Genomic DNA, 24,174 nt, shown 5'->3' with positions numbered 1-24,174 from the left:
AGCAACCACTTTTTCCTAACAATATTTTTCGCAGCAATTTTTTCAGAACGACGACAGTTTTTGTTTGTCAGATTTCTTCTTTTTTAATTTTCGCGCTCGTCGACAGCAATAAAGATGGCGCCATGTTGATAAACACTGCTTACTGTAACAGTGTGTACACACATGCACGCACAGACACACTTACCGGTTTGTATGCCTGTGTGAAGAGCTTGTTTGTTTTTCGCAGACATGTGAGCGCTGATGCCGCGCCGCGCCTGCTTTTAATAACAATTTCAAATGGGGAAACGTTGCACGAACGCAACAATGAACAATGAAATGACCATTACGTGGAACTGAATGAGATAGAGAGGGAGGCGAAGCGGTTAAGGGGTCATTCTTGATGGTGTTGATAGCGAACTAACAACTGAGCAAGCAAATGAGTTGTATTCACAGATAGTGCGGAGCAAATAGCGAGGTACGCTTTACATAATTTTTTTTATTTTTTTGCAAAACTTGTCCACTTCAATGGCGATTGATATTGTTGGCAAATAGTTGCTCAACATTTTAGGCACTGTCACCCTTGCTTAATTCGGTGTGTTTATAGACAATTTAGCCTTGAAATTAGAACACATTGTTGTGCTGATAGTCAAACGCTATCACGAACATCTTTAACTTATTAATGTATGGTTAAGCATGCTGGAGCCAGTTGGCTTGCCTTTAGAACCACAATTGAAGTTCTTGTAACGGTCGGTAACAGTATTTGTGGCCGGAAATATATGTACTTCTTCAGAACTACAGCCTTTGGCTAAAAAAGCAAGGAGATATAAGAAAGTAGGCAAAAGCAATTGGCCTGATGGAGGAATTTTACAATTTTCAAAAATTCGGAGGTCTATTAAAAGACTTTAGCATATGTGGTATATTAATTAAAACTCCTCAAACTTAATCAATAAATTAAACCGAGTTAAATTGTAATAATATCTTTAGAAAGCTTAAGGTTTAACAGACTTCATATGCACAGCCTGCTGATGGATACAATTTAAATAAATTTAAAGCGGCAGTTTAGTAGTTTTTTATTTTATTTCATTTGTTTGCGAATTTTCATATACATACACATTTAGATTGACAATGATGACTTAAGCGCGCACTTTCGCCACTCATTATAGTTGTTTGTGTCTTTTGTTAAAAATCTAAAAGCAAGCAGAACGCAGAAGCTCAAAAAGTTTCCATAGAAGTTCCCAAGATGTAGAGAGACTTTTGAAATGCTCGTCCCTTTTTCATTAGAAACAACTTTTTCATTAATTTTTATAGAAGCTATAAACTACTTAAAGTTTTCTCGTTGCCAACAGACGCATTTGTTTGCCAAGTAAGGCAGCCATAAAACTATATTTTTACAAAACACACGTACGAGCATGTAACTGTATGCTTGTATATATATAATAAACATTACAGCAAATATGTAAATATATAAACATATAAACATATATGTATATGTATGTATTTGTAGAAAATCTTTAATTTATACGCCCCGTTATATATTCCGCAATGCTTGTCTCTGCTTCGTGATTTTTTGGCCGCCATTTCCCCTCAGCGCATGGCAAATACGAGCGAGCAAGCAGAAAACTATTTTCCCGCTGTGCATTTGTTGAACTGTCATAATTTTTGCGCAAAATCTTTGACTTACGGCTGTGCGCCGCTGTGGCCGCATTCGCCGCACTCCTCCTGCACATGTTGCAATATGCCAGTCAGTGGCGCTTGTGACCTCACACTAACCCTTGCTGGGTAAATACATATACATACATGCACGGACTGGTGCACTGGTATGCGTGGCCCATATCGGTGCATTGACTTCCGTTGTTATTTGACCCACATTTTATTACTGCGCTACCTTTTAACTGCAGCGAAGTAAGTTTGAGCATTTTTATAAGTTTTCGTCTCAGTAAATGCGAAATGATAAGTGAATGTACTCATATACATTTGTTGTATATGTGTATGTACATATATAAGTATATACCTCCCTTGTTCTTATTCGTAGTTTTTAATAATGTATTGGAACGGAAATTTTCAGATAATATTTTGCAATAGGACTTCTAAGGTTTCGTGCAACATGTTGGTAAGTAAATTTTTATTAAAAGTGCGAAAACTGGAGAAATAAAAGTTACAGCGAAAGAATCCACTCAAATGTTTTCACTTTAGCACGCAAGCCACACTAAAAATAATTTTTTAATGAAGTATATTTGTTGAATTATTTTTTTATCCGCATACGCACGTTTCGGAAATAAATGTTAGTATTGACATATTAACTTGGCAAAGCATATGAAATATAAGTATCAAACATATGTGTTTTCTTTAGTTACTGGTTTGTCAGCCATGCCTTTAGGAAATTGTGCGCTTCTTAAAAGCACTCTATGATTGTGGTTTTAGAATGAACATCACATGCTGAAAGATAGCTGTCTTCAACCTGAACACGAGTAATTATAAAAAGACACGATTTCAGGTTCTTAACGCAAGCTTTTAGTATCGTCTTCAAGTAGGTTTCAAGTATACAACAGCTCCACAAATATTAAAAATAATAGGCTTCAGCTAGACGAAGTCGCCAGCAATAATACTTGCGTGGAAATTATACAAAAAATAACAATCAAAATGAGACAGTATGTGTAAATGTTCGTATATGCTGGCAGACATGTTTGTAGAAGATTAAATGGACTACATAAAAATCAATGAGCAACGAGACAAAATATTCAAAAGCCGGCATTTAACGAAATCTACAAACAAATCATGAAAGTGAAGTTTTTTACTTCGCCTTGGGTTTTAACTTTTTCTCAACAGACTATTGGTTTGTTGTTGCAGCATAATTAGTATTTAACACTTCGGCGCTGTTTGCTCACTCGAGTAACTGCCGAGGTTTGGGCGTGACTGAGATTTTTCGCCAGTGTACATTTCGCTATGCTCAGTTCTTCAAGGGAAACAAATTAAATGGAAGAAAAATACAATTTTTTTTTGTAATGACATAGAGAGGATATGAGATTATTGTCTCAAATGTGTATAATATAAAACATTTAAAATGGAAAGGAAGTGAATTATCTACAGTCATTAAATATGATCTGCATGCATCTTTCTTACTTCTTACTTGAAGTTTATTAAATCTTGCGCGATAAAAGAAATGACATGTATATGTGTAAGTAAAGATCATATGCATTTACCAACATTTATTTGACGAATATCAGCCTATTTAGCGGAATCAGACCAAAATTATCGCCACTTCAGAACTCATCACGAAGTTTAACTTCCTAAGCATCCACTCAAGCAGGCATTTTCTTAAATAAAAGCAGCAGAAAGCATATTTTTCCAAAAAAATATTTTGACATACATATATGCATGTATGTATATCCAATATTTCTTCCGCTTGCTCAAGCAGACATTTGATAGAGATTTTTTATCAAGACTTGCATCAGAACGGAGACATATGTATGTTTGTTTCAAAGCTTTTCTTTATTAAATTTATGTGCTTTTGTATATGTAAGCTTGCAAAAGTAAATAGGTATTGAATGTTATATATTTGCTAATATTTTAACCAGCTTTGACAGAGTCAATCACCAGGCAATGTGATTTAGTTATGGCCTACTTATCTTCTCTGCCGCACATAGAGAAAAAGAAATAATATATATTTATATACTATATCTAAATATTTTGTGCGAATCACTTGCGAAAGTGTTTCAATATATATGCATATTAGCTTTTGCACATTAGGCTCACACTAAATTGAATAATTTTTATCTAACAAAAGGGTTCATAGAATATTTTGAGTTAACCTTTTTACAGAGGAACATGCTTCACAAAGGAAATTTAATCGTTATATCTTCATTTATCGTAAGTAAACTATAGTAGGGAAATATATATTTTTGCAGAATTATGTAAATTTTGTATAATAAACTAAGTAAATCTGAGGACTTAATGTAAGAAGAAGAAACTGAAGTACGCGTTTGCTATATATAAGTAATCATATTTTGATTGAATATTATGCCTTAAGTTATGCATAATTAAAGGATACATATTCATTTTGCATGTTTAACAGTCTGCGTGAGTTCAGAAAAAAATATCTGCTACTGGTGTTGTCTAGATAAAATTTATCGAAATTTCCAAAGGAAAATATTAAAATCTCCGCTAATAGAAGATCACCTCTTGCAGTCCTTTGGAAGAAATCTGCCACCGCGTTGACAGCACAACTTCTTACAGGATCATCAATAGTGAAAAGAAAAAAAGGGTTTATGATTATAAACTTGGTATTGGACCGAGGGAAAACAAAAAAAATAAAAGAGCGTATTTTTTGGCAAACGTTTTTACAAAAAAATGCAAATCTTGGTGAAAATTTCTCTAGTTTTTTTTTTTATATTTTTACTGGAATTATATTTCAAAGACCTGTGTGAAATTTATTTGAGATTAATTTGTGTATATAGCCGACAACGAGCGAGCAACATTACGAGGCGGTGTCATCAAAACTATTATTCGATTATCTTGAGACGACAATATTCTAGAGATGTTATAGAATTAAATAAGACTATAATATGTTTTTTATGCCATGAAAACCATTTAACCTCTTAATCTTTTAAGCTAGCTTAAAAACCCTTCGGAACTATTTATTTTACTTTAAGGCACTGCTGAAACTCCTCCTAAGATCTACAACACTGCCGTAAATATACCTAAATGAATATACTCTACACATAATATTATATGTGAGTATAAATGTAGTCTTGGTGTGCGTGCACGCGTAAGAAAACTTTTGAATAATATATTTCCGATTTTGGCGTGCAGTTGTTTGCGGTATTAGTTCTATCGCTGCGACGACTGTAGTGAATGTACACCGCAACGTGCAGACAAATATTTAACAAGTCGGATAGTTTGCGCACATAAATATGTAAATATATATGTATATATGTGTATTTTTGTAACAGATTTGTGTGCATTTCTTCTCCACAAAGCAAGTAACTATTTGCCAAAAGCATCTTATAGCTATTTGCGGAAACTTTAGCACTCAGTATTTGACTTGCTTATTTACTTTCATGTATTCCCCCAAAAATCCCCGCGTATTCTACTTGATTTGATGGAAATATTTGCGAGGGTGCTGTGATAACTTTTTGGCTTTAGAAAGCGCTGGCAATGATTTCTTATTTTTTTCTCTTTAGCATGCACTTGTTTAGTCAGACAGAAACAGACATAGCAAGATCCTGGATTAAGCCCAAAAAACATGTTTTGTGGGCTTTACCAATGCGAAGATTAATGCGAGCCAGTCTAATAAAAACTCAGGTAGGCCAGGTCAAGTAAAAAATAGTATAGGCGCTAAGAACGAATAATCTAGAATGCACTGTTTCCTTCATTTCCCAGTTTTCCGCTTCTTAGATCAAAACCTGATTTTTTTAAAAAAAAAAAAAAAATATTTGACATTTTGAGTTAGCAAACACTTATTATAAGCTGTGTTAAATAGAGTTTCTCTAGTTTCTAAAACATTTTTTGGCTTATTTTGTTTTACTAAATTATCCGTTAATTATGGCGAAGACGTGTTTTATAAGCTTTTCCCTAAGTTGACAATAATTCTAGAGAGTGATATCAGTCCGATTCCTCATTTCTTTCAATAATAAATAGAATTCCACCACTACACAAGCTTTCTGACCTCCCCTAGTTTGTTAATGTTTGTACATATGTTAGAAGTAATTAATATTTAGTGGGTCTAACATACAGTTTTGTGTTTGTCGATATCCTACGTTATAAGTGCCGATGTCCTTAGGCGTTGACTTATTAAATTTTCGGAAACACTTTAATGTAAGGTCAGCTCAAAGAATGAGAAGGAGATCGGATCAGCTTGCACTACTTGCCAACAACAAAGCATGTTTGATGTTCTTGGCTAATATTGTGTATTTGTGTGTATGTTCATAAGTCTGCCATGAACGTTCTGCCACACGCTTTTTCCCTTACCAAAAGCCCACAAAATAATCTCACTTCTACTTGGCTAGTTACTTTGTGCTCGCACTTAAACCTAACCAAATCAATAAATGGGCATGGCGCATTTTTGGTGAAAGCTATGTACACCTCCACGACATTCATACTACACCTACACTTTTATGCTTCCAATTGCTTTTCACGCCATTAGGCTACTTCGCCGCTTCGCAAGTTGCCAGTATGCGTTTGGCTTCGTTTTCATTTCTTGATTTTAATGGGTCTCAGCATAGCCTTACTTTTATCGAGATTTGCTTTCTGCTTATCTGGACATTAATAGTATGCTTTGTTGTATGATAAATGTGCTAGCCAAGGCAGTTATGTACATTCCAGAGCGCAAATATATACGACATATATGTATACAAGGCGACAAGTATATATTTAGTCCTTAATGGTGTATTGTGTAATTGTGTATGTGCGTTTCAAATGGCTGTTTGTTTTCCCTCTATTTGCCATATTGATTGTTTGTGTTGGCATTTCCGCTCTGTTCGCTTGGCATTGTGCCAATGATTTCGCTCACTTCATGACCATTTTGCAAGCAATAAAGCCGAATGCAGGCGCCTATGCCGGCAGCGATAAAATCTACTCAATACTGCTTTATGGCAGTTCCGGCAAACCGCACCCAGCCGAAATGGCCTACCAAAATAAAAGTTATGATATTGTAATAGATTTTCAATGCATCCGTATATATTTTACTTGGATATTGTTAGAGGCATAATCAAATTTTATTTTTATATACCATCTAGATCTTCCTTAGATTATCTTAATCAGAAACCAGTCTCAAAATTGTTCTTATGATTACTCAAGGTTATGTTAATATCTTCCAGATAACCTTATTTAAAACAGCAGCATAGTAGAGCCGACATGGATAAAAATGCTTTATATATTTATTTCCCCCTTTCGTATTAGTTACACCGGTCAACAAAAAAAAATATTTTTTTTTGGGGTTTCTGTTCTCATGCTTGAATTCTGATTCTAGACATTGAAAAACACTTAAATATTAATCTTTATTTCTTTAAGTTTGCTACATCGATAAGTATATTTGAGGTTTAATACGAGAGAGCTCATATGAGTATAAAAGAACTACAAAAAATATTCACTTTTAGACAGTAATTTCTTTATCACACATCTTATATAAATCACACATCTTGTATCTAAAAAACAGTTTTCTAATTATAATCTATAGTGAAATTGTAGAAAAAATATAAGAATCATCGAAAAATTGCTCGAATTTCTACGAAAGCAAACTTTAACCGAAAAAAAAATTGTCCTTATTTTTGTCATAGGAGAAACTAAAATTTTACATGTAGATGTCAGACCCAAAAATCGTGTTGACCGGTGTTATCAACAAATTTTATATTATTTTAAATTTTCTATTTTATTTCTCGGTCTCTACTTTATTTTTTCAAAACTTATCTTTATGAATGAGAGAATGTAATTATTAATACACATTCAACAGCGCGAAGTAGTTCCACGCTTAATCAATCTTAGTTACATACTCTAAACAAATAGATATACTTACTTAGCAACCATTGTCGAATTTTCACAAAGTGAAAGAGTCAACCAACTAACGACTTCTTTTCTTACTGGTTCATTGGAAGTATTATAATTTTTTTGTGATTACTAACAAAAAATATCAGGGTTGCCACATTTATACATGCATATGTAGATATCATCGATTACTTTCTGCTAAGGCCAACCAGCAGAATACAAAAGGTTTCTGCTCATTAAAATGAGGGCAACTAGGCTGCAATGCCTTCTAACTTATCCTCATTTTAGAAAATCTACAAAATATTAGAGGAAGTACATACAGATACAATTTAATACGACAGCCATTGCCTACATTTAGGAGCGCTGATGTTTAACCATAGGGTGTTATAAAAAATTTAGAGATATATACCATTTGCTAGTAATAATTTAAACACGTAATATTTGACATACTATAGATAAAATTAAATATATACATACGTGCATTATCCCCACAAAAGACAAATCTGTTGTACCCATTCGCATGACATTTGGAATGCTCAACTAATTTAATTATTTACAAATCAATTAACTGGCAATTTATCGCGACATTTTCACATGACATACATACAGCCACATTCATATACGTTCACATAAGCAAATCTTGAAATATGCACGAGAAAAGCAAATTTGCACAGTCGCGCAAACAATTGTAAACTTTTCTACGTATAAAGCCATCTACATTAGAGGGGGTTGATTTTTTTCTTTATACTTCTAAATAAATTTTGCCAAAGGACTATGGGTCTAAAACTTGTTTCGAGCTGGCGGTTTTTAAGGCGAAGTTTAAAAAATCTGTGCAATCGGTTGTGTGGGAGCTATGTGATATATAGTAGTAGTCCAATCGGTCAGATTCAGAAAGTGATCAGTGGAATATCAAAATGTACCTACGTATTAAATATCACTCGGATATCTCAAAAACTGCCGAACAAATTCGCTTTAAAAATCGCTGGTTCCAAACCGGTTTTAGACCTATAATCTTTCAGGCAATGTTGTTCAGAATTACCCGTCGAAAATTTCCCGCAAATGCTATGTTGCCGCTATTTTTGTCTCCCTGCAAATCACACCGCTCTAATGTTCATGCATTACCAGTACATAAAACAGCTTATTCGCCAATTTGTGTGTATTGAAAAATAAATTCAATTCGCCTTGACTGCAATCAAATAAGCTAAATCAATTACTTTTCGTTTGCAAGCATACTTAAGCCACCCTGTAGGGAAAAATCATTTTGCAGGATTAGATATTACGATGTGAAATGAGAACAAATGGATATGCTCGTCGGAGTAGCCGAAAAATTTTCTCTTGAGTATACTCTATCAAAGTTTAGGCAGTCAAATAAGTAGAAGAAGAAGAGCTGATATGTTTATTTCTGCTAATCTTTTTTTCTAATTACTGTTAATAATATTTTTTCACTTTATGCCAGTTTTTACTGGGAAGCCAGACCTTCCCTATAGACTCGGGTAACCTGAATTTTGTGATGCTACTGATAAACTGCACGCCCTAAGGAAGATTTAAATTCCAGCTCTCTTTTATTCATGTTATATTTAAGTAGGAGTGGAATTTCCTACAGTATCCCATAAATGATTTTGCCATCAATTGCAAAAAAGTCAAGATTTTATAGCATACGGTAAGGCGTATGTGTAAAGTAATGACTTTACGTCGAAGTCTGTAATGTTACTATATAAAAAATGCTGTTTTTGTTTACGTCTGGTTGACATTTTTGTTAACGTATTGTAGGTAAACATGCTCGTATGCGCAGGCAGGCAGACTTGTATGTGGACTGGAATTATTAAGCAGTACATTTACCGCGTAATTAGTTGCGGATGGCAGCCAGTGCACGTTGGCGTTGACTTGAGAGCTGTGTGGGAAGCGGCAGCTCCGTAACGATGACACTGGCAATGGCATAGTGCCCATGACACAGTTTTTTACTGATTCACACACAAATACGTATGTATGCATACATACATACATATATAGAGCGCCGCCATTCGCAAGAAATGTTTGAACTTTTTCGCCACCACATTCCACATTTTGATGACGTTTCGACTCTTGCTGGCGGTTTCAATTTCATTTTGAACTTTCCACCACATCGACCAACACTTTGCATAAATTCTCATTTGAATATTCGGCTTAATTAATTGAGTGTACACCTCCGCTGTTGATATTTAGCTGTTAAATACCTTGGACATATTTTCGTTTTCTACATTTCAGCGTTGCTTTATAGCTGCTTGTTCGCTTTACGATACCAATAAGTATTTTTTTCGAAGTACTTACTCTTTCTTTGAGTTGAAAATTTTCCGTTTGCCTTCCAGAGTAAAAAGCTGGAACTTTCAATGTTGTTCCACGCATTTTAAGCACACAGCGCCTCAATTCAAGATATTTGTAAATTCCTTTTTATGGCGTTTTTTTCGTGTGCTTTAATTTCCACTTAGCTTTTACGCGCATTGGCTCATTTCCATATTTTACAGCTTTTAATTACACATAAAGTCTTTGTGCCCCACTCTTGCTCGTTCAAAGCAAGTAGTAACTACTCGCTTACCACTTGCTGTATATATGCATATTGTACCGTTATTTGTTGTTGTACTTGCTGCTACTTGCTGTTGTTGAAGTGAAGGTTGTGCCGCTGGCAATTACTTATTCGCTTGCTTTCATTTGGCTCCTTTGTTATTGGCTATATATACTTGCGCCGTGGCTGCGGAGCCACCCACCGACACGCTCACACACACACACAAGTGCCATAAATTGCATCGCTCACTTACCCAGCGTCCGTTGCGGCCGCATAGCCGCGCAAGTGAAAAGTATTACAAGTTGATAAAGTCGCTGCTTACAACGAGTAAATTACTTTGGTAAATAATTGCCAATGAACTGCGAATCTTATTGTTTTCATTAGGACTTTGTGCTACGTTAGTAAACAATATTTAAATTGTTAATTGTCGTCGATTGTTGCGCGCCAAAGTAATCTGATTTAGTGCCGCACACAATTTACTATATTATTTGTATTTTTATCATCGGTCTGGAGGCAATAAACAAGAAATACAATCGCTTCTTAAGCCGCCTAATTGGCCTTTTATTTATTTTCTTATTGCCAGTAAGTACCGGTTTTTATTACGCGTTAATTTACTAGCTATTTAATTACCTTAGATTTGACTAAAAAAGTAAAAATGGTCGCCTTAAATATCTTTATGAAATTCTATATTGTTATGCTCTTATTATGAAATTATCCGCTTTACTCCGCAATATATAAAGGTAACTGGTTCTTGAATTGGACTCGTTCGCTATTTCTTATTATTGAACCTAACATGATATTTTAGGAGGTAGAAAAGAAATAAAGTCCTAAAACTAAATATAGCTATTCCATCAGCAGTCAATATAAACACGTGTAGTTAACTCTTTTTATTGACAAGGGCTGACCCGGAAAAACTTCTTAAAAATCGCAGAAATAAACGTCAATATATCGAAAGTTGAAATATATATTTTTTTTGGGAAATCAGCTTTAGCGATGATAACCGGTACGCAAGAGAAAAACCTGTGAAGAGAAACCCTCCAGACCACTTCATCAATAAGTACTTGACTTGACTGAAGTTGTAAAAGAACTTATTGTCAACAGTATGGGCTAAATTTTTGGTGTTTTAGTTCTTTACGTCGATATTAAGCGTTCATTGTTGCAAGCAAGACAGTGCAACCATAAATACCCTTGGCGTTTGAGGACCTAAGGGAATATCACATGGTGATAATTGGAGGTTTGAATCGAAATCTGCTCCTGCGCAGTGGTATAACAGTCACAAATACCAAAAAGGAAACTGAGATAATGACATTTGACGCCAACAATTTTGTAGCATGACATACTATGAGTCAAGTGTTAAATATCGCATGCAATATGAAAGTGAAAATTTGACTTGACAGAATAGTTTATAATTCTCCATTCCATAGTGAATATATTATTGCCACAAATAAGAAATTGTTGTTCAAAATGCAAGGGAATATGTGACAGTGGTATGTGCATTTCATATCTAAGAAAATATGAGAAAATTTCTACCAAAATAAACGATGAACAATAAGACACATTTGGAACAAGAAATCCTGTATTGCACAAATTAATATAATCCAGCATGGAATCAGAGTTCTGTTAGTTATCATTTAAGCCCTATTTTCCTGCATTTCGAAGAATTTTCTTACAGTCTTATCAAAAGATGAGCACTACGGAACCCATTACTATTCAATAAACCCGTCAAAAACTAATTCGAAATATGAAAACTTTTTAAAATCGAATCAAAAGCAAGAAAGAGATACATATGGTCAAACCAGTCAGGAAATAGACAACACAAAATCACTGCAAAAGCAGTATACATCCCTAAGAGGAGCTACTTCAATCTCAGTACGTGCAAAGGCATAAACTAGATAGAAGAACAGCAATATAAGTACAAGTTTCCCAATGCTAATTCTCAGCTTTTGCATATTCTTCTTCAATAACAACAGCATCGTTCTCAGAAATTCAGAGTTTTAAAAGAAATCAACATATTGCAAGTATCCTTAAAATACCAGTAAGTTAATTAACTTTAAATTGAAGCTGTTTAAATTCACTTTGTTCTCCCGCAACTTAAATGCGCTATCGCATTACGTTCTTTACACGCATTCAAGTAAGAATTTCGTAAGCTCCAACTCAAGCAAGTTAATGCAATTCAAATGCCACTTTTATGCCGCAATGAAAATACAGAAGAGTGCTTTTACACATCAAGAAGCGTGCGCCAGCCATACTCTCTGCAAAAAACGAGCGAAAATGTGTTTTCAAATGGGACCCACCCACCCAGACGCACACACACATACACTGCATGCCATTTTCAATGCTGGCGTGTGTTGTTTTTGTTGCCGACTTTTCGTTATTCTTATTGCGTTTATATTGTTGTCTTGCTAATGGTTTTGCTTTTGTGTGATATTAAATGAAATGCAGTTGGCAACGCCAACACCAACTACTATGCCAACGACAACGGCAACGGCCTTGTCCTTGTTTGTTGCATGTTGCACACACTCCATTGGATTAACTGGCTCACTACGCACACAGGTATACATATGCGTATGTATGAGTATGTAAATGGTGATAAAGAGCTTTCATACGAATGCACTTGCTGCTTCATACCGTGGCCGCCTGATAGTTGCGCATCTGTGGCATTCATTCAACAGTCAGACGCTTAATGCTCGCGCAGGTGCATCATAAGTGGGGTATGTAGCAGGCACCTTGTGCGCAAGTGTAAGTGATTATGCAATTCACGGCATTACAATTGAAGTTGTATTTCTGTGTCGAGCAGTTTTTACAGTTTTTATCCACTAACGCAGTTGCACGTGCAGAGAGTGCTTATATAAACCCAGCATTCAATTGTTGTGCTGCTGGCATGGCAATATGGCGTAATTGGATTTTTTAATACTAATCTAAAATAAATTATGTTGTACTGAGTAGTAAAAACTTATTCTCATACATTTCAACACTCGTACTTTAGACTAAGCGAATATCTGCAAGTGGAAAGTAAATAACGACAGCACAATGTATGCAGGTGGAATCTTCCAGATAGAAAGGCATTCCAGAGAAACTCAAAATTCTAACCAAAAATGGTCAACACTTTTTCAATATAGAGAGTGGAAACAATGACCCTGGTAATGGCGATAGTTAGAGGAAATGTCTTGGTGCTGAATGACTTTAACGGAAGGGAGCAAAACGCTTTAAAGCAACTGAAATAACTTGTTTATCTGTTATTTTTATATCAAGAAACTAGCATGCTAAATGACCAACTAAATCTTGTCATGTGAACATTCTAGGCTCTTTTTTTGTGATCCTATTTGGCGTTACGAGGTGATCTTTGCTCTCAGCCTGTATTACAAAACAAGTAAATCTTAAAGCATAAGTCGGAAAATAAACTTAGGTAATATACGGTTCTGAGAAGCTGTAACGACTGGCTCTTTGTACACGTCATATGTAACTTTGTCTACATAAAGATATGTGATATATGTTATTGAGAATACAGGAAATATTGTGATATTTCTTGACAAGCTTATTAGTGAAAATATAAGGCAAAATTGTCACATATTATACGAGCTTCAGTGATTTTTAAACGCGAAGCTAAGCTTTATGGTATCTTCCATCTGTCATTCTAGGTTATCTTCCATGTACTTTAAATTTTCTGGGATTGCGTTCAAAAAAATCTGGACGTCAATATCTATTCAGTCGCCCCGGCTGCAGAGATCATCAAGGAGAATAAAAATAAATTGTTATTAAGATTGGTTACAATATCTAAACATAACTAAAACTTAACTCTAAGTCTTATTGGACTCATATTGTCCATATGACTAATATAGCATTATTCTAAAAATTTCTGCACTGATGAAAGAAATATTTGTGATAAAAACCTCCTTGGTAGATTAGAAAAAAATCACTCATTATTTAATTCCGATTAATTCTTTTTTTAGATTCACTAAAACTATAGTGATTCCATATAAGATGACAAGAATAATAGCAGTTACTTCCAACTCAAAACGTGGCAATACTGAGATATGTGCTTTTACAATGATCATCCTTACGTTCATATTTGCAGCCCTTAGGCAGCAATGCTTTCTGACGATTCAAAAGAATGTGTCGGCTGCAGGCGCATGCTGTTATTGTCGCTTGGGCTACCGTTGACGCTTGTTTTTGTTTTATTGCTGGCAATGATCCGCACTGCAATTGCACTTGTTTCACGCTCAGCTGCTTTACGTTACGCTACTTTGCGCTCGCGCGGATATTTAAATCCCAGCCTAAGGACAATTGTGATACTGCTGAAGTTGTCAGCTCTGCTGTTGCTTTTGTTGTTGTGTTGTTTTCACGCTTCCTTTCTGTAGAGAGCGTTACGAATTCCATGCTAGTTGCTGCCTCTTCCCTGCTTTTTACCTGCATTCTGTATACACTCGTTCCAATCAATTTACATACAGCTCACACAGGCTTAACTTCCCTATTTACAAGCCAACCCCACGGCGTATACGTAACAAATAGCTACTCTACACGTTGGCATTTATTTTCAGGCCACATTTTTCTGTTTCTTGTTTTTTGTTTTTGCATAATGCACACATGCATGTGTTTATGAAGTGTTGCATATGCGCCTCAGTGCATTTAACAACGTTTTGTTATGTTAAATGCAGTTGGTGTTGTTGTTGCAATTTTAACTACTTGAGTGAGAGTTGGCTGAAGCTGCTGTTATTCTTGTTTAACTTCTTTTTTTTTGGTGTTGCAACACCTGCAGCGACAACTGTACACTGTATGAGCAGCTTGTGAACGCGTTAGTGGGCGAAAGAAGAAGAATGCTGAGATTGTCGCAGTTGCATTTGCGCTGCATTTAAGTTTAATATGCAAACGAGATTTTGGCTACAGTAAATAGTGCCTACTTCTTTGAAATGGATCAGAAATTGTTTTTTAAGTTTAATGTGATTCATCTTGCTTTGTTTATTTAAAAATCTACGTTGAGCTATACTATTGTTAGCTGTTTGGTTAGCTCTCGCTTTTTGTTGTTTTGTTGGATTATAGATTTCTAATAGCAGATATTTGGGATGGTCTGTATAGGAGACGTTGCAATATAGAGGCGGGGTATATTTAATTTATTATGCTTTTAATAATCCTCTGCAACCACTTGAGTTTACTGAATGTTCTCAGCAAAATGTGATATCACGTCACTCCTTCAACTTATCACACTCTTTTCGTAAAAACAGTGTCCAATCAAAGTGACACCAACTGGACAGCACTTAGATGGGGCTTATGCTTAACAGAAACATTTTTGTCTCTATCTTTCCAAATCAGCTCGAAGCTAAATGAGAAACTGTTATTATCACAGTAACAGCGAAAGAAATGTGTTAAAGGAATTCTACAGCTTAAGCTTCTTTTAATAAGATTGCCATCTATTAAGTATTTTTATTTCAATCAAACTGTTAGTTACGCAAAATTATTCGTAGAATATCAACTTGAGATGCTTATAAGGTTTTAAAGCCTACATAATATAAGATAATTTATTTACAAATAATTAGTTTAACAAAAATTTCATTTTCGATTTTTTGTAGATTTGCTCAGTGAACACGGATTCACGGACAAATGTTGAAAGGTGTACTCGGTTCCAGAAATATATTTACGAATATAACAAAACTCAAATGCTCGTACGAATGGATCAGTTGAACTCAAAGGCATCACCTCAGAGAGACTGCGAGAGAGTAGCGTGTTTACTATTCAAATAATGTATGAAATTATAAACACCAAAAGTTAAATGAATGATTTGACAAGGAAGGAAGAAGTAAGAAGTTCGTTAGTGAAATATGGGGAAAGTTTAAAGAAATCTAAGAGTGAAGGAGAAGATTGAAAATAGCACATAAAATAAGCAATGAAGTCACTAATTAGCATGAAAATTAGATCGAAGTCTACGGAAAATTGAAGCAACTTATGCACAACTCATCGCGGCAACTTTTGCAATTAACACAAGAAAAGCAATTTACCTAATAAACACTTAAAATTCTAAAAACTGCTGGTAATATAAAGTTGTATGAATTTGTTGCGAAATGGCGGTTGAAACAAAGACAACAAGAAGCTGCGACAGCAGCAAGTGCATGGCATAATTTTACCGTCATTATAAACGGAGAACGCCATTAAACGCAAGCCGTTAGGTGCATAAATAGCAATAACAATCATTTCAGTTAGCACCGAGCAGCCTACAAGCATCGAGCGGGCGGAGTGAGGCAGCAACAACGCCAACAGCGGCAGCAACACTAGCTGCAGCCAGAGTCATAAACTTAGAGGGGTGCTATATAGCGCCATTATGATAATGTTGCCGCGTTACTTTTACTTGCTGGAAACAAACACCACCGCACTTTCCATACTCTTCCTACTCTTGGCATGTGTCGGCGGCGGCGGCGGCAACAGTGGCTCATTCGCCACAGCGGCAACAGCAACGCACGGCGCGAACAATCAAAATGCCAACACACGAAATTACAGCCGCAGCGGACGTGATATCACGGTTTATGGGGGCAGTAGTAGCAGCTCCTCAGCGGTGTTTCGTGCGCTTGTCTCAGCCTCATTAACGGACAACAACAGTCGCCTGCAGTCAGCCGCCGCATTAGCGTCCGAAGACAATAGCTTGCAAATGTCGCTAGTCTCCTCACCGATAACAACTGCCTCACTGACCGCCAACAATATATTTTTGGGTCCATCGCTCTCGCTGACAAGCAGCAGCGCCGCATCTGCTACCTCCGGCGCTGGCTCAATGCTACAATCCGCTTCACTGGCGGGTGGTGCCGGTAGCAGTAGTGGTGGCGCTGGCAGTTCTGGTCTTAGTAGTAGCGGACGTAGCAGTCGGCAAAATGTCGGTGGTGCCATAACCAACAACAACGTCAATAGTCATACACATGGCGATCAACTGCCAGCGCAATTATCCTCGCGCATTATACACACACGCAACGGCGCCATATCCGGTGTTATTGTACAACTTGAAGGTCGGCATTTGGATCCGGTGGAAGCGTATCGCGGCATACCGTATGCTTCGCCACCTGTGGGCAATTTACGTTTCATGCCACCTGTTTCGGCGGCCATGTGGTCGGGCGTTAAGAAGGCCGATAGGTGAGTGTTTTTAGATTTAGATTAGAGATTTTTTAATATGTCAGTGCTTACTTAGATAAAGGTTATAACAGTTGATTTTGAAAAAGTAAAATTATAATGTACAGCTTATACAAGCCACACTTGCAATCGGCAGCAATTTTTTGTTCTTCTAAACTTCTTCGAATGCTCTCTCATAAAACTGGTTCCAATTATTGTGTTCACCTGTGCAGTCTTCCTTTGGAAGTGACAATAAATAATTTGCGAAAAGATATTATTTCAAAAAGTGAAGAGTTAACACAAAGTATATGAGCTGTTTGAAATATTTTTCATGCAAAAATTTTTGGTTTCTTACAACTGGTTAACTTCTCAAAATGACTGAAAACATGCTAAATCCCGTCAGATTTCACGCATGTCCTTCATAAAACTTATACTTGACACAAATGCGAAAAAGCCACAGGTAAAAAAATCATTGCGTAACGTGAGAGGAAAATATTGAAGGAACTCATGTGCCGCAAAGCAATTTGTAGCAAGCAGCGCACGCCATTAAATCGATATATGAGGAAAGTAGAAGAAAAGAAGATGTGCGCGAAAATGACTTTTTTGATGTGAAGGAACAACAAAGAATCAGCGTCTTCGCTGTCGTTGCGTGTGCTTTCATTGCGAGTAATCAGGAATGGATTTTCTGATGTGCAGCATTGGCAAAAGCAGTTTATTTAACGGGGTTGGCTTGATGGTGGCCTTCATACGGAACAATAGCTTAAGAATGTGTCATGATTTTGTCATCAAATACTGGTTGCCTTGAAATGTTCGGCTTTGAAAAATTTTCATATTTTGCTTCTTCTCCTTTTTTGTGCCATAAATTGTGTGATGAAACATACCAGTAAGAGATCAAAAGTACAAGTTGCAATGTTCTAATGAGTCACTAATGTCAAATGCAAATATTCATGGTAGTAATTTCCGCTTGTAGGTGGTTTTCAAGTTCTTAGAAAACTTTTTGACGCAAATTAGGTAATATTTTTGAGTTGAGTGATTGCCTCCGAACTCTATTGGAACCTGCAATATTAAACCATCCGCACTAACTAACTGGAAAAGATTCATCGATTACGTCTTCAATCTATTCATTCAACATGATATTGAGGTCTAAGTTAGCCGTCTAACAACAGGTAATATTTACTGGATGTCATCTCCGATAATCGGCCGCAATTCGAAGCCCAGTTCATGAACACACAGGAACTTTTCATCCTATCTGGAAGAACAAAATACACGTTTTAGTGGACAAAGTAGCAAAGAAGTCAGAAATAATTTAATAACAATTTTCCAATTTACATATGTCTCAATTGAGCTCTGATTGTGCAACTCATACTACAAATTGCATACCCCTCCCCCCACATGCCCCTGCGCAGCAACAGTAGCACAATAAATTTTGACACTGATCCCTGCCGTCGACTGTTTTACTTTTGCACACCTGCATACTACCGTTATACAGGTACGCGTTCTTTTATGGTTGTTCTTACGATCAGCATTCCCCTCCGTGCCGCACATACATCGTAAATTGCGTTTGGCGCTAATGTGTTGTAATAAAAACCTTTTCCGGCTGGTATTTTCCATCGATACACATTTTCGCTGAGTAAACGAAAATTTTATGATTACCAAATTGATGCAGTGCCCTAAAGTGGCAAACATACCAACACCAACACTATATTTGTTAACAAAAATGCACACATACACATACACACGCATGCGTTATGAGTGAGCGAAGGTATTTACGGCGTTGTATAAAAATAATCGAAGCAATTTCAGAAACAGACGGAGCATAAAATACCTGAGATTCCACACGTACGCCACATACTTACTCACACATGCACACATTCTCACATACGCAGACATATTTAAAGGCAGCGTTTAAAAAAGCTTCAAATTTTATTACCACCAGCATAATGGTCCAAAAGACAAGCGCAATGAACACACACCACAATTGTGGTAAATATATCGGTGTACATATATGAATGTATGTGTGCTTTTGTGCATGTGTTTATGCAAAAATTGTCATTATGCTTTCGAATTTATTTATGTACAAGCGCTAAGGAGAGGTAGCGGATATCAAACCCCCTGCATGCACATTCAGGCGCACCCACACATTTATACAGAAAAATATCCTTAGAGGTATGCACGTGTGTAATTTTATTTGTAAATAAAACTGTGCAGATTTATCGGCTGTGAGTGTTGTTTGTTATATTCTAACTGTAATTACAGTTAATACCCGCAGTAAATTTTGTTATATGCTTAAATATAAATAATTGAGCAATTTTAACGCAATCGACTCTGCAGTATTTTATAACATAAGCCGAGTGATAGAGATTGCGATCGATCTGTTTTAAAAATGCTTCTGCTGCCTATAAAGCGTTCTCTTATATCAAATAAAAGTCAGCAAAGTGAATATGGGGTGTATCACAATATATTCCCAACAAGGAGAGAGGCTCTTTAATATTTTTCCAGACAAAGAGCAAACTCAGATCACTTTCTCATAGCTGTTTTATTTAGTATGTCTGTACACATAGAAAGCCTAAATTAAGGAACTATTTTTAACATATACATATAATAAAACTATTTCAGAGAAAATCTATGTTATGTGTAGGTGATGAGGATTCCGCTTTTGTGAATTAAAAAAATACTGTGGATCTTAGTTTTTTGTTGCGTCTCGTCAATCCTTACACAGTTCCAAAAGCGTCAAAGGTGCAAAGGCGAAAAAGACACGTGTTGCAAGGTCTTTTACTTTTCAAGTTAGTGTCATACCGTCATTAAATAATGAAAAGGTACTTTGCAAGTTCATGTTTCTTGCTTCAACTGCACTTTGTAACCCGTACGCCAATATATTAGAAACCATGTCTTCAATTTAACCCGAAGTTAGCCCTTCCTCTTAGATTTTAGGTAAAAAGGCAAGTTTTTCATATGACAGTAATGCTGTTGTTATCCTCTACCTAAACCAATTTGTTTCTGTCTAAGACACATATGAGCTTTTCTATGCATTGCAAAGCTAAACAGCTCCAGATTGACGTGTATACCGTATAAATGTCAGAACTTTTCACTCAAGTTCCTTCAAAGGCAACATTCGTAGTAAAATTGGCAGTGACAGTGGAACTAATAGCGTTATAAATAAAAAGCTTTTCATACTTAATCTTGCTTCCCCATTTAGGTTGCTTCCAAGTATCCTCCTACGAGTATCTCTGATGTGGATTATACGCAGCATTAGGCATCTCAATTACAAAATGAGTGTGGCAAACTTGAAAGGTGTGTATATACACACATACACACTTTCATAAGATTTGCTTCCATACTCATTTGGGGATTATGTTACTGTCGACACTAAACATGTATAAATATACGATACGACCTACACAATGGTGGTTGCTCTTCCACCTTTGTAGCTGCCAAGCAGACTGACTTAAAATGAGAGATTACGGAGACTGTGCGGCGTTGAATGAATTTGTGTGGTGAGACATTTGAATGCCTTAGCTACCACTTAAGTCAAACGCACGAAGTATTATGACGTTAAATAGCAGACATTTTTCACACGTATAGTTCTGTATGCATTTAAGTTTCGTTAGAGGTTATACGCATTCATAAGCTGTATTTTTCCAATAAGTGGTTTCACAACAAAAGCTGGTATAAGTTTAAGTTTAGATTACGCTATACGGCGTTAAGTAGATAAGACCTTGTACGTACAGCACCTTTCAGATAGCTTTTTGTTGGTTGACACACCATTGTTTAAGTAAGGTTAGAAAAGGTGGACGCCAGCAAAGAGAAACACGTCATATTTCGATTGTTGATGTGAGAACCATTGTACAAAAAAACGCTGTTGTCCAGCCCATTCGGTTGCCAAGTCAGGACTGACGTTCTGAAACGCTTTGCTATGTATTTGTTGAGATAGGCAGCATAACATCTACTAAAAGCTGCCCTCCTGTCGGCAAGCTCCTAACTGGGACCTATACTTTTAAATTACCACAAATTTCTTTAATTACGGAGTCCAGAGTCCATGAAAACATTGTAATTCAAAATTTAGTTTTATTACTCCTCACAACTCCTCCGATCTGTGTTTCAGCACCATCCGCATGTTATCTAAGCATCTCTGTACCTCTCAACCAATCAAATTCACAAATGGTGTCGCCTCCGCTTGTGCCTTAAAGTGCTTTAATATTTGTTTCTTCGCTCTAATGTTGATATATACATACACATACATATGCATATATATACTTTTCTCTTAGCTGGTGCGATGCTTTGTGTGCGTTTTTAATAATGGCGCTTGCAAAGTGAGTGCTGCCACTTCCTCCTACACTGTCAGCCACTCTGTGGCATAGCGCAAAGCACTCACCGTAGATACTGTAAAAAAAGTGAAATTAAGATTTTAATGTTGGAAAATTTTTCATTTCATTTTCGCTGAAACAGCATTGCCATCAACCAGCACTTAGGTTCTATCTTGCTGAGTTCTTGACTTTAACTTTAATGTGTACGTTTCACGTTGTTTGTGTTGCAAGAAATTTTTGTTGCTATGTGAGTTGCGGTTACTCGTTATGCTATTGCTCCAGTAAATATTGCTGTTGTTGCGGGTGTCGGCACTTAATTGGTGTGACGAGCACATAAACCCATTAACTGGCAAAGCGTGAGCTACTTTGGATTTTATTAGAGTGTAATTTCATAGACCGCCTTAAAGAGTTCGCTGTTTTTATTAAAATTACATCGAGTCAAATGAAATTGTTTATACTAAAAAATGTTATATGCTTTGAATAATTTAAGGGTTTAGTATAACATAGGCTATGCGGAAAGGCAATATAAATAAGAAGGTGAATACACTGGAAAAGTAGATACTAGGAAATTTTCAAGGACACTTCCTTGCTTTCGTCAAGTATCACAAACGGTTAAAGAAATTGTTATTTAATTCAATGAGGACAATTTTTTAAGAAAAAATACTATTTAAAATATTTTTCTCACACTTACTAACTACTAGATGGTTTTCAAAAACATTCAGCCATTTTAGAAGAATAGAAGATGGCGACTTTAAAAGAAATTTTCATAATTTACCTTTCTATTTATTTCATTCAGTGGGATTAGTTTTGCTCGGCTATGTATAGTCGATAGTTTACTATCAAGATAAAATTCACTTTTATTGTTTCATTAATAGTCAAATAGTCTGTTGAGCACTCATTTGAAAAGTGCTTTATGGAAAACCCAATTCCTGATTACAGGAATGCATAACTAAAGTTAGAAGTTATGAGCTGCTTCCAGATTTGAGGGATCATTATAAAAATAATATCCCCAGTACTTTCGAGGAAACCAATTCTATCTTAATATAATCTTCAATTCTTAACAGTCTATTTTATTGTACTTGTCTCTGTAATTTAAAAAAAATGTATGTCTTTTTACAAGGAGGTCTTAATTATTTGTTTCTGGAAATCTTCACGCTTTTCAAATTACATACGTATACTTCAATATAATTTAAAGCAATGGACCAAATATAAGAATTTTTGATACATGAATACTGAACGTATTCAACTGCAAGTCTCTTGCGGCAAAATATTTATAAAACCGAGTACCAAAATTGTGAAATAAGTCACGAAGTGTTACGTCATCGTCTCTCAGTAAAGCTTTCGGCATTGGCTTCTACAAGCAAAATAAAATTTAAGGCGTAATTCTAAGAAAAAAAACAAAAAAAATGAGTTGATTAAACTTTATCGTCCTGTCTTCACACCTATAGTGCAATGAACTGTCTCAAGTTATAGTCTTTCTGACAGGCTTGCAATTCTTTTCTCTCTTCATCTTCTTTTTATTTAGAACTTATTATTTGTTTGCTTACAGAAAAGATTACGCATGTCAAGCGCCATTGAAAATTATGTAATGACATTAAATGGAAAGTTAAAAGTGAAATGGCGGCATTTTTATGAAAATAATGGCCTTTCGGGAAATTGCGAAGAAAGTGCAAAAGAAAAGTTTAAAAGTTTTCCGTTTAAATTCAAAAGAAAATCAATGTACATATATACAAGTATATTGCCACGAACTGGTTCTAGTACGCACAAAGAAGCTTAAATTGCTTTGAATATTTGATTTAAAAAATTATAGGAAATAAGCTCTTTTTCACCGATTTGCTGTTGACATTTCTGTTGCATTATAAAATCCGAGTTGAGTTAAATATATATGGACCATAGATTCATTTTTTTGCTACCGGAAAATCTCTTAAATTTGTAAAGAATAATTGCTAGAAATATGAAACGTTAAATTAATATCACAATACAATGTTTAATGTAATTGTTTGTGGTTGTAGCAACTACATGTATATATATATGTATAAATCCGGTTTAAAAGTAAGTAGCATTGATGCGATCCAATGTCAGGGGGTATATTGTTTTCACATTTATTTATACCGTCCGCTACGATCGGTTTGGTTTTGAAAAATATGCTTCAGTATTAGTTTTTTGGGGAAGCACATGCTTAGAAGTTAGTCTGTGGTCATTTAATGTTTTGTCGAACTCTGAGGGAACTCTTGTTCTAAGCCATTTGAAAGCTAGTGTTACACACTAACATAAAACAGATAATATATTTAAAAATCGAATAACAAAAACATTTGTTTCTATATAAAATCTATATAAAGCTTCCTGTAAATCATATTGAACACAATTTTTCAAGCAAAATGAAAAATAACATCTCAAAACAATCCTCATTCTTATATTTGTCATCGTGTGCTTTGCCAAGTCATCTTCTAATCTTTCATTTCACACACACCTACTATGCTGCTAAATATAATAGACACATACATTTAAACCTCGATGTCATCTTTTTTCTCTTCTTTTCATTCTGACATATAGATTTAGTCCGGTTTGTCCGCAACGCCTACCCGACATCGCCAACGAGACAGCCGCTTTAGAGCGTATGCCCAAAGGACGGCTGGAGTATTTGAAGCGCCTATTGCCGTATCTGCAAAATCAATCGGAAGATTGCCTATATTTGAATATTTACGTGCCCATACAAGGTGAGTGCTGTGCAAATACATATATACTTACTTACATATATGTACATATATAGTATAACTGTTTTGTATGAAC

The 24,174-nt window shown here is 35.7% G+C and overlaps 1 protein-coding gene across 1 annotated transcript in view; it reads left to right on the top strand.

The window, feature by feature from the left end:
• The window catches only part of LOC126766139 (neuroligin-4, Y-linked), a 129,850-nt gene that overhangs the window by 47,752 nt on the left and 57,924 nt on the right, over positions 1-24,174 (top strand). Inside the window, exons 3-4 of the mRNA XM_050484007.1 lie at positions 15,562-17,104; positions 23,938-24,101. Coding sequence (XP_050339964.1) covers positions 16,308-17,104; positions 23,938-24,101 — 961 coding nt within the window. The 5' untranslated portion in view covers positions 15,562-16,307. The remainder of the gene's footprint in view (positions 1-15,561; positions 17,105-23,937; positions 24,102-24,174) is intronic.

This window comes from Bactrocera neohumeralis, chromosome 2 (assembly GCF_024586455.1).
Source record: "Bactrocera neohumeralis isolate Rockhampton chromosome 2, APGP_CSIRO_Bneo_wtdbg2-racon-allhic-juicebox.fasta_v2, whole genome shotgun sequence".
NCBI lineage: Eukaryota > Metazoa > Arthropoda > Insecta > Diptera > Tephritidae > Bactrocera > Bactrocera neohumeralis.
Note: the sequence above shows the minus strand (reverse complement) of the source record. Positions and strands in the feature narration are given on the sequence as shown.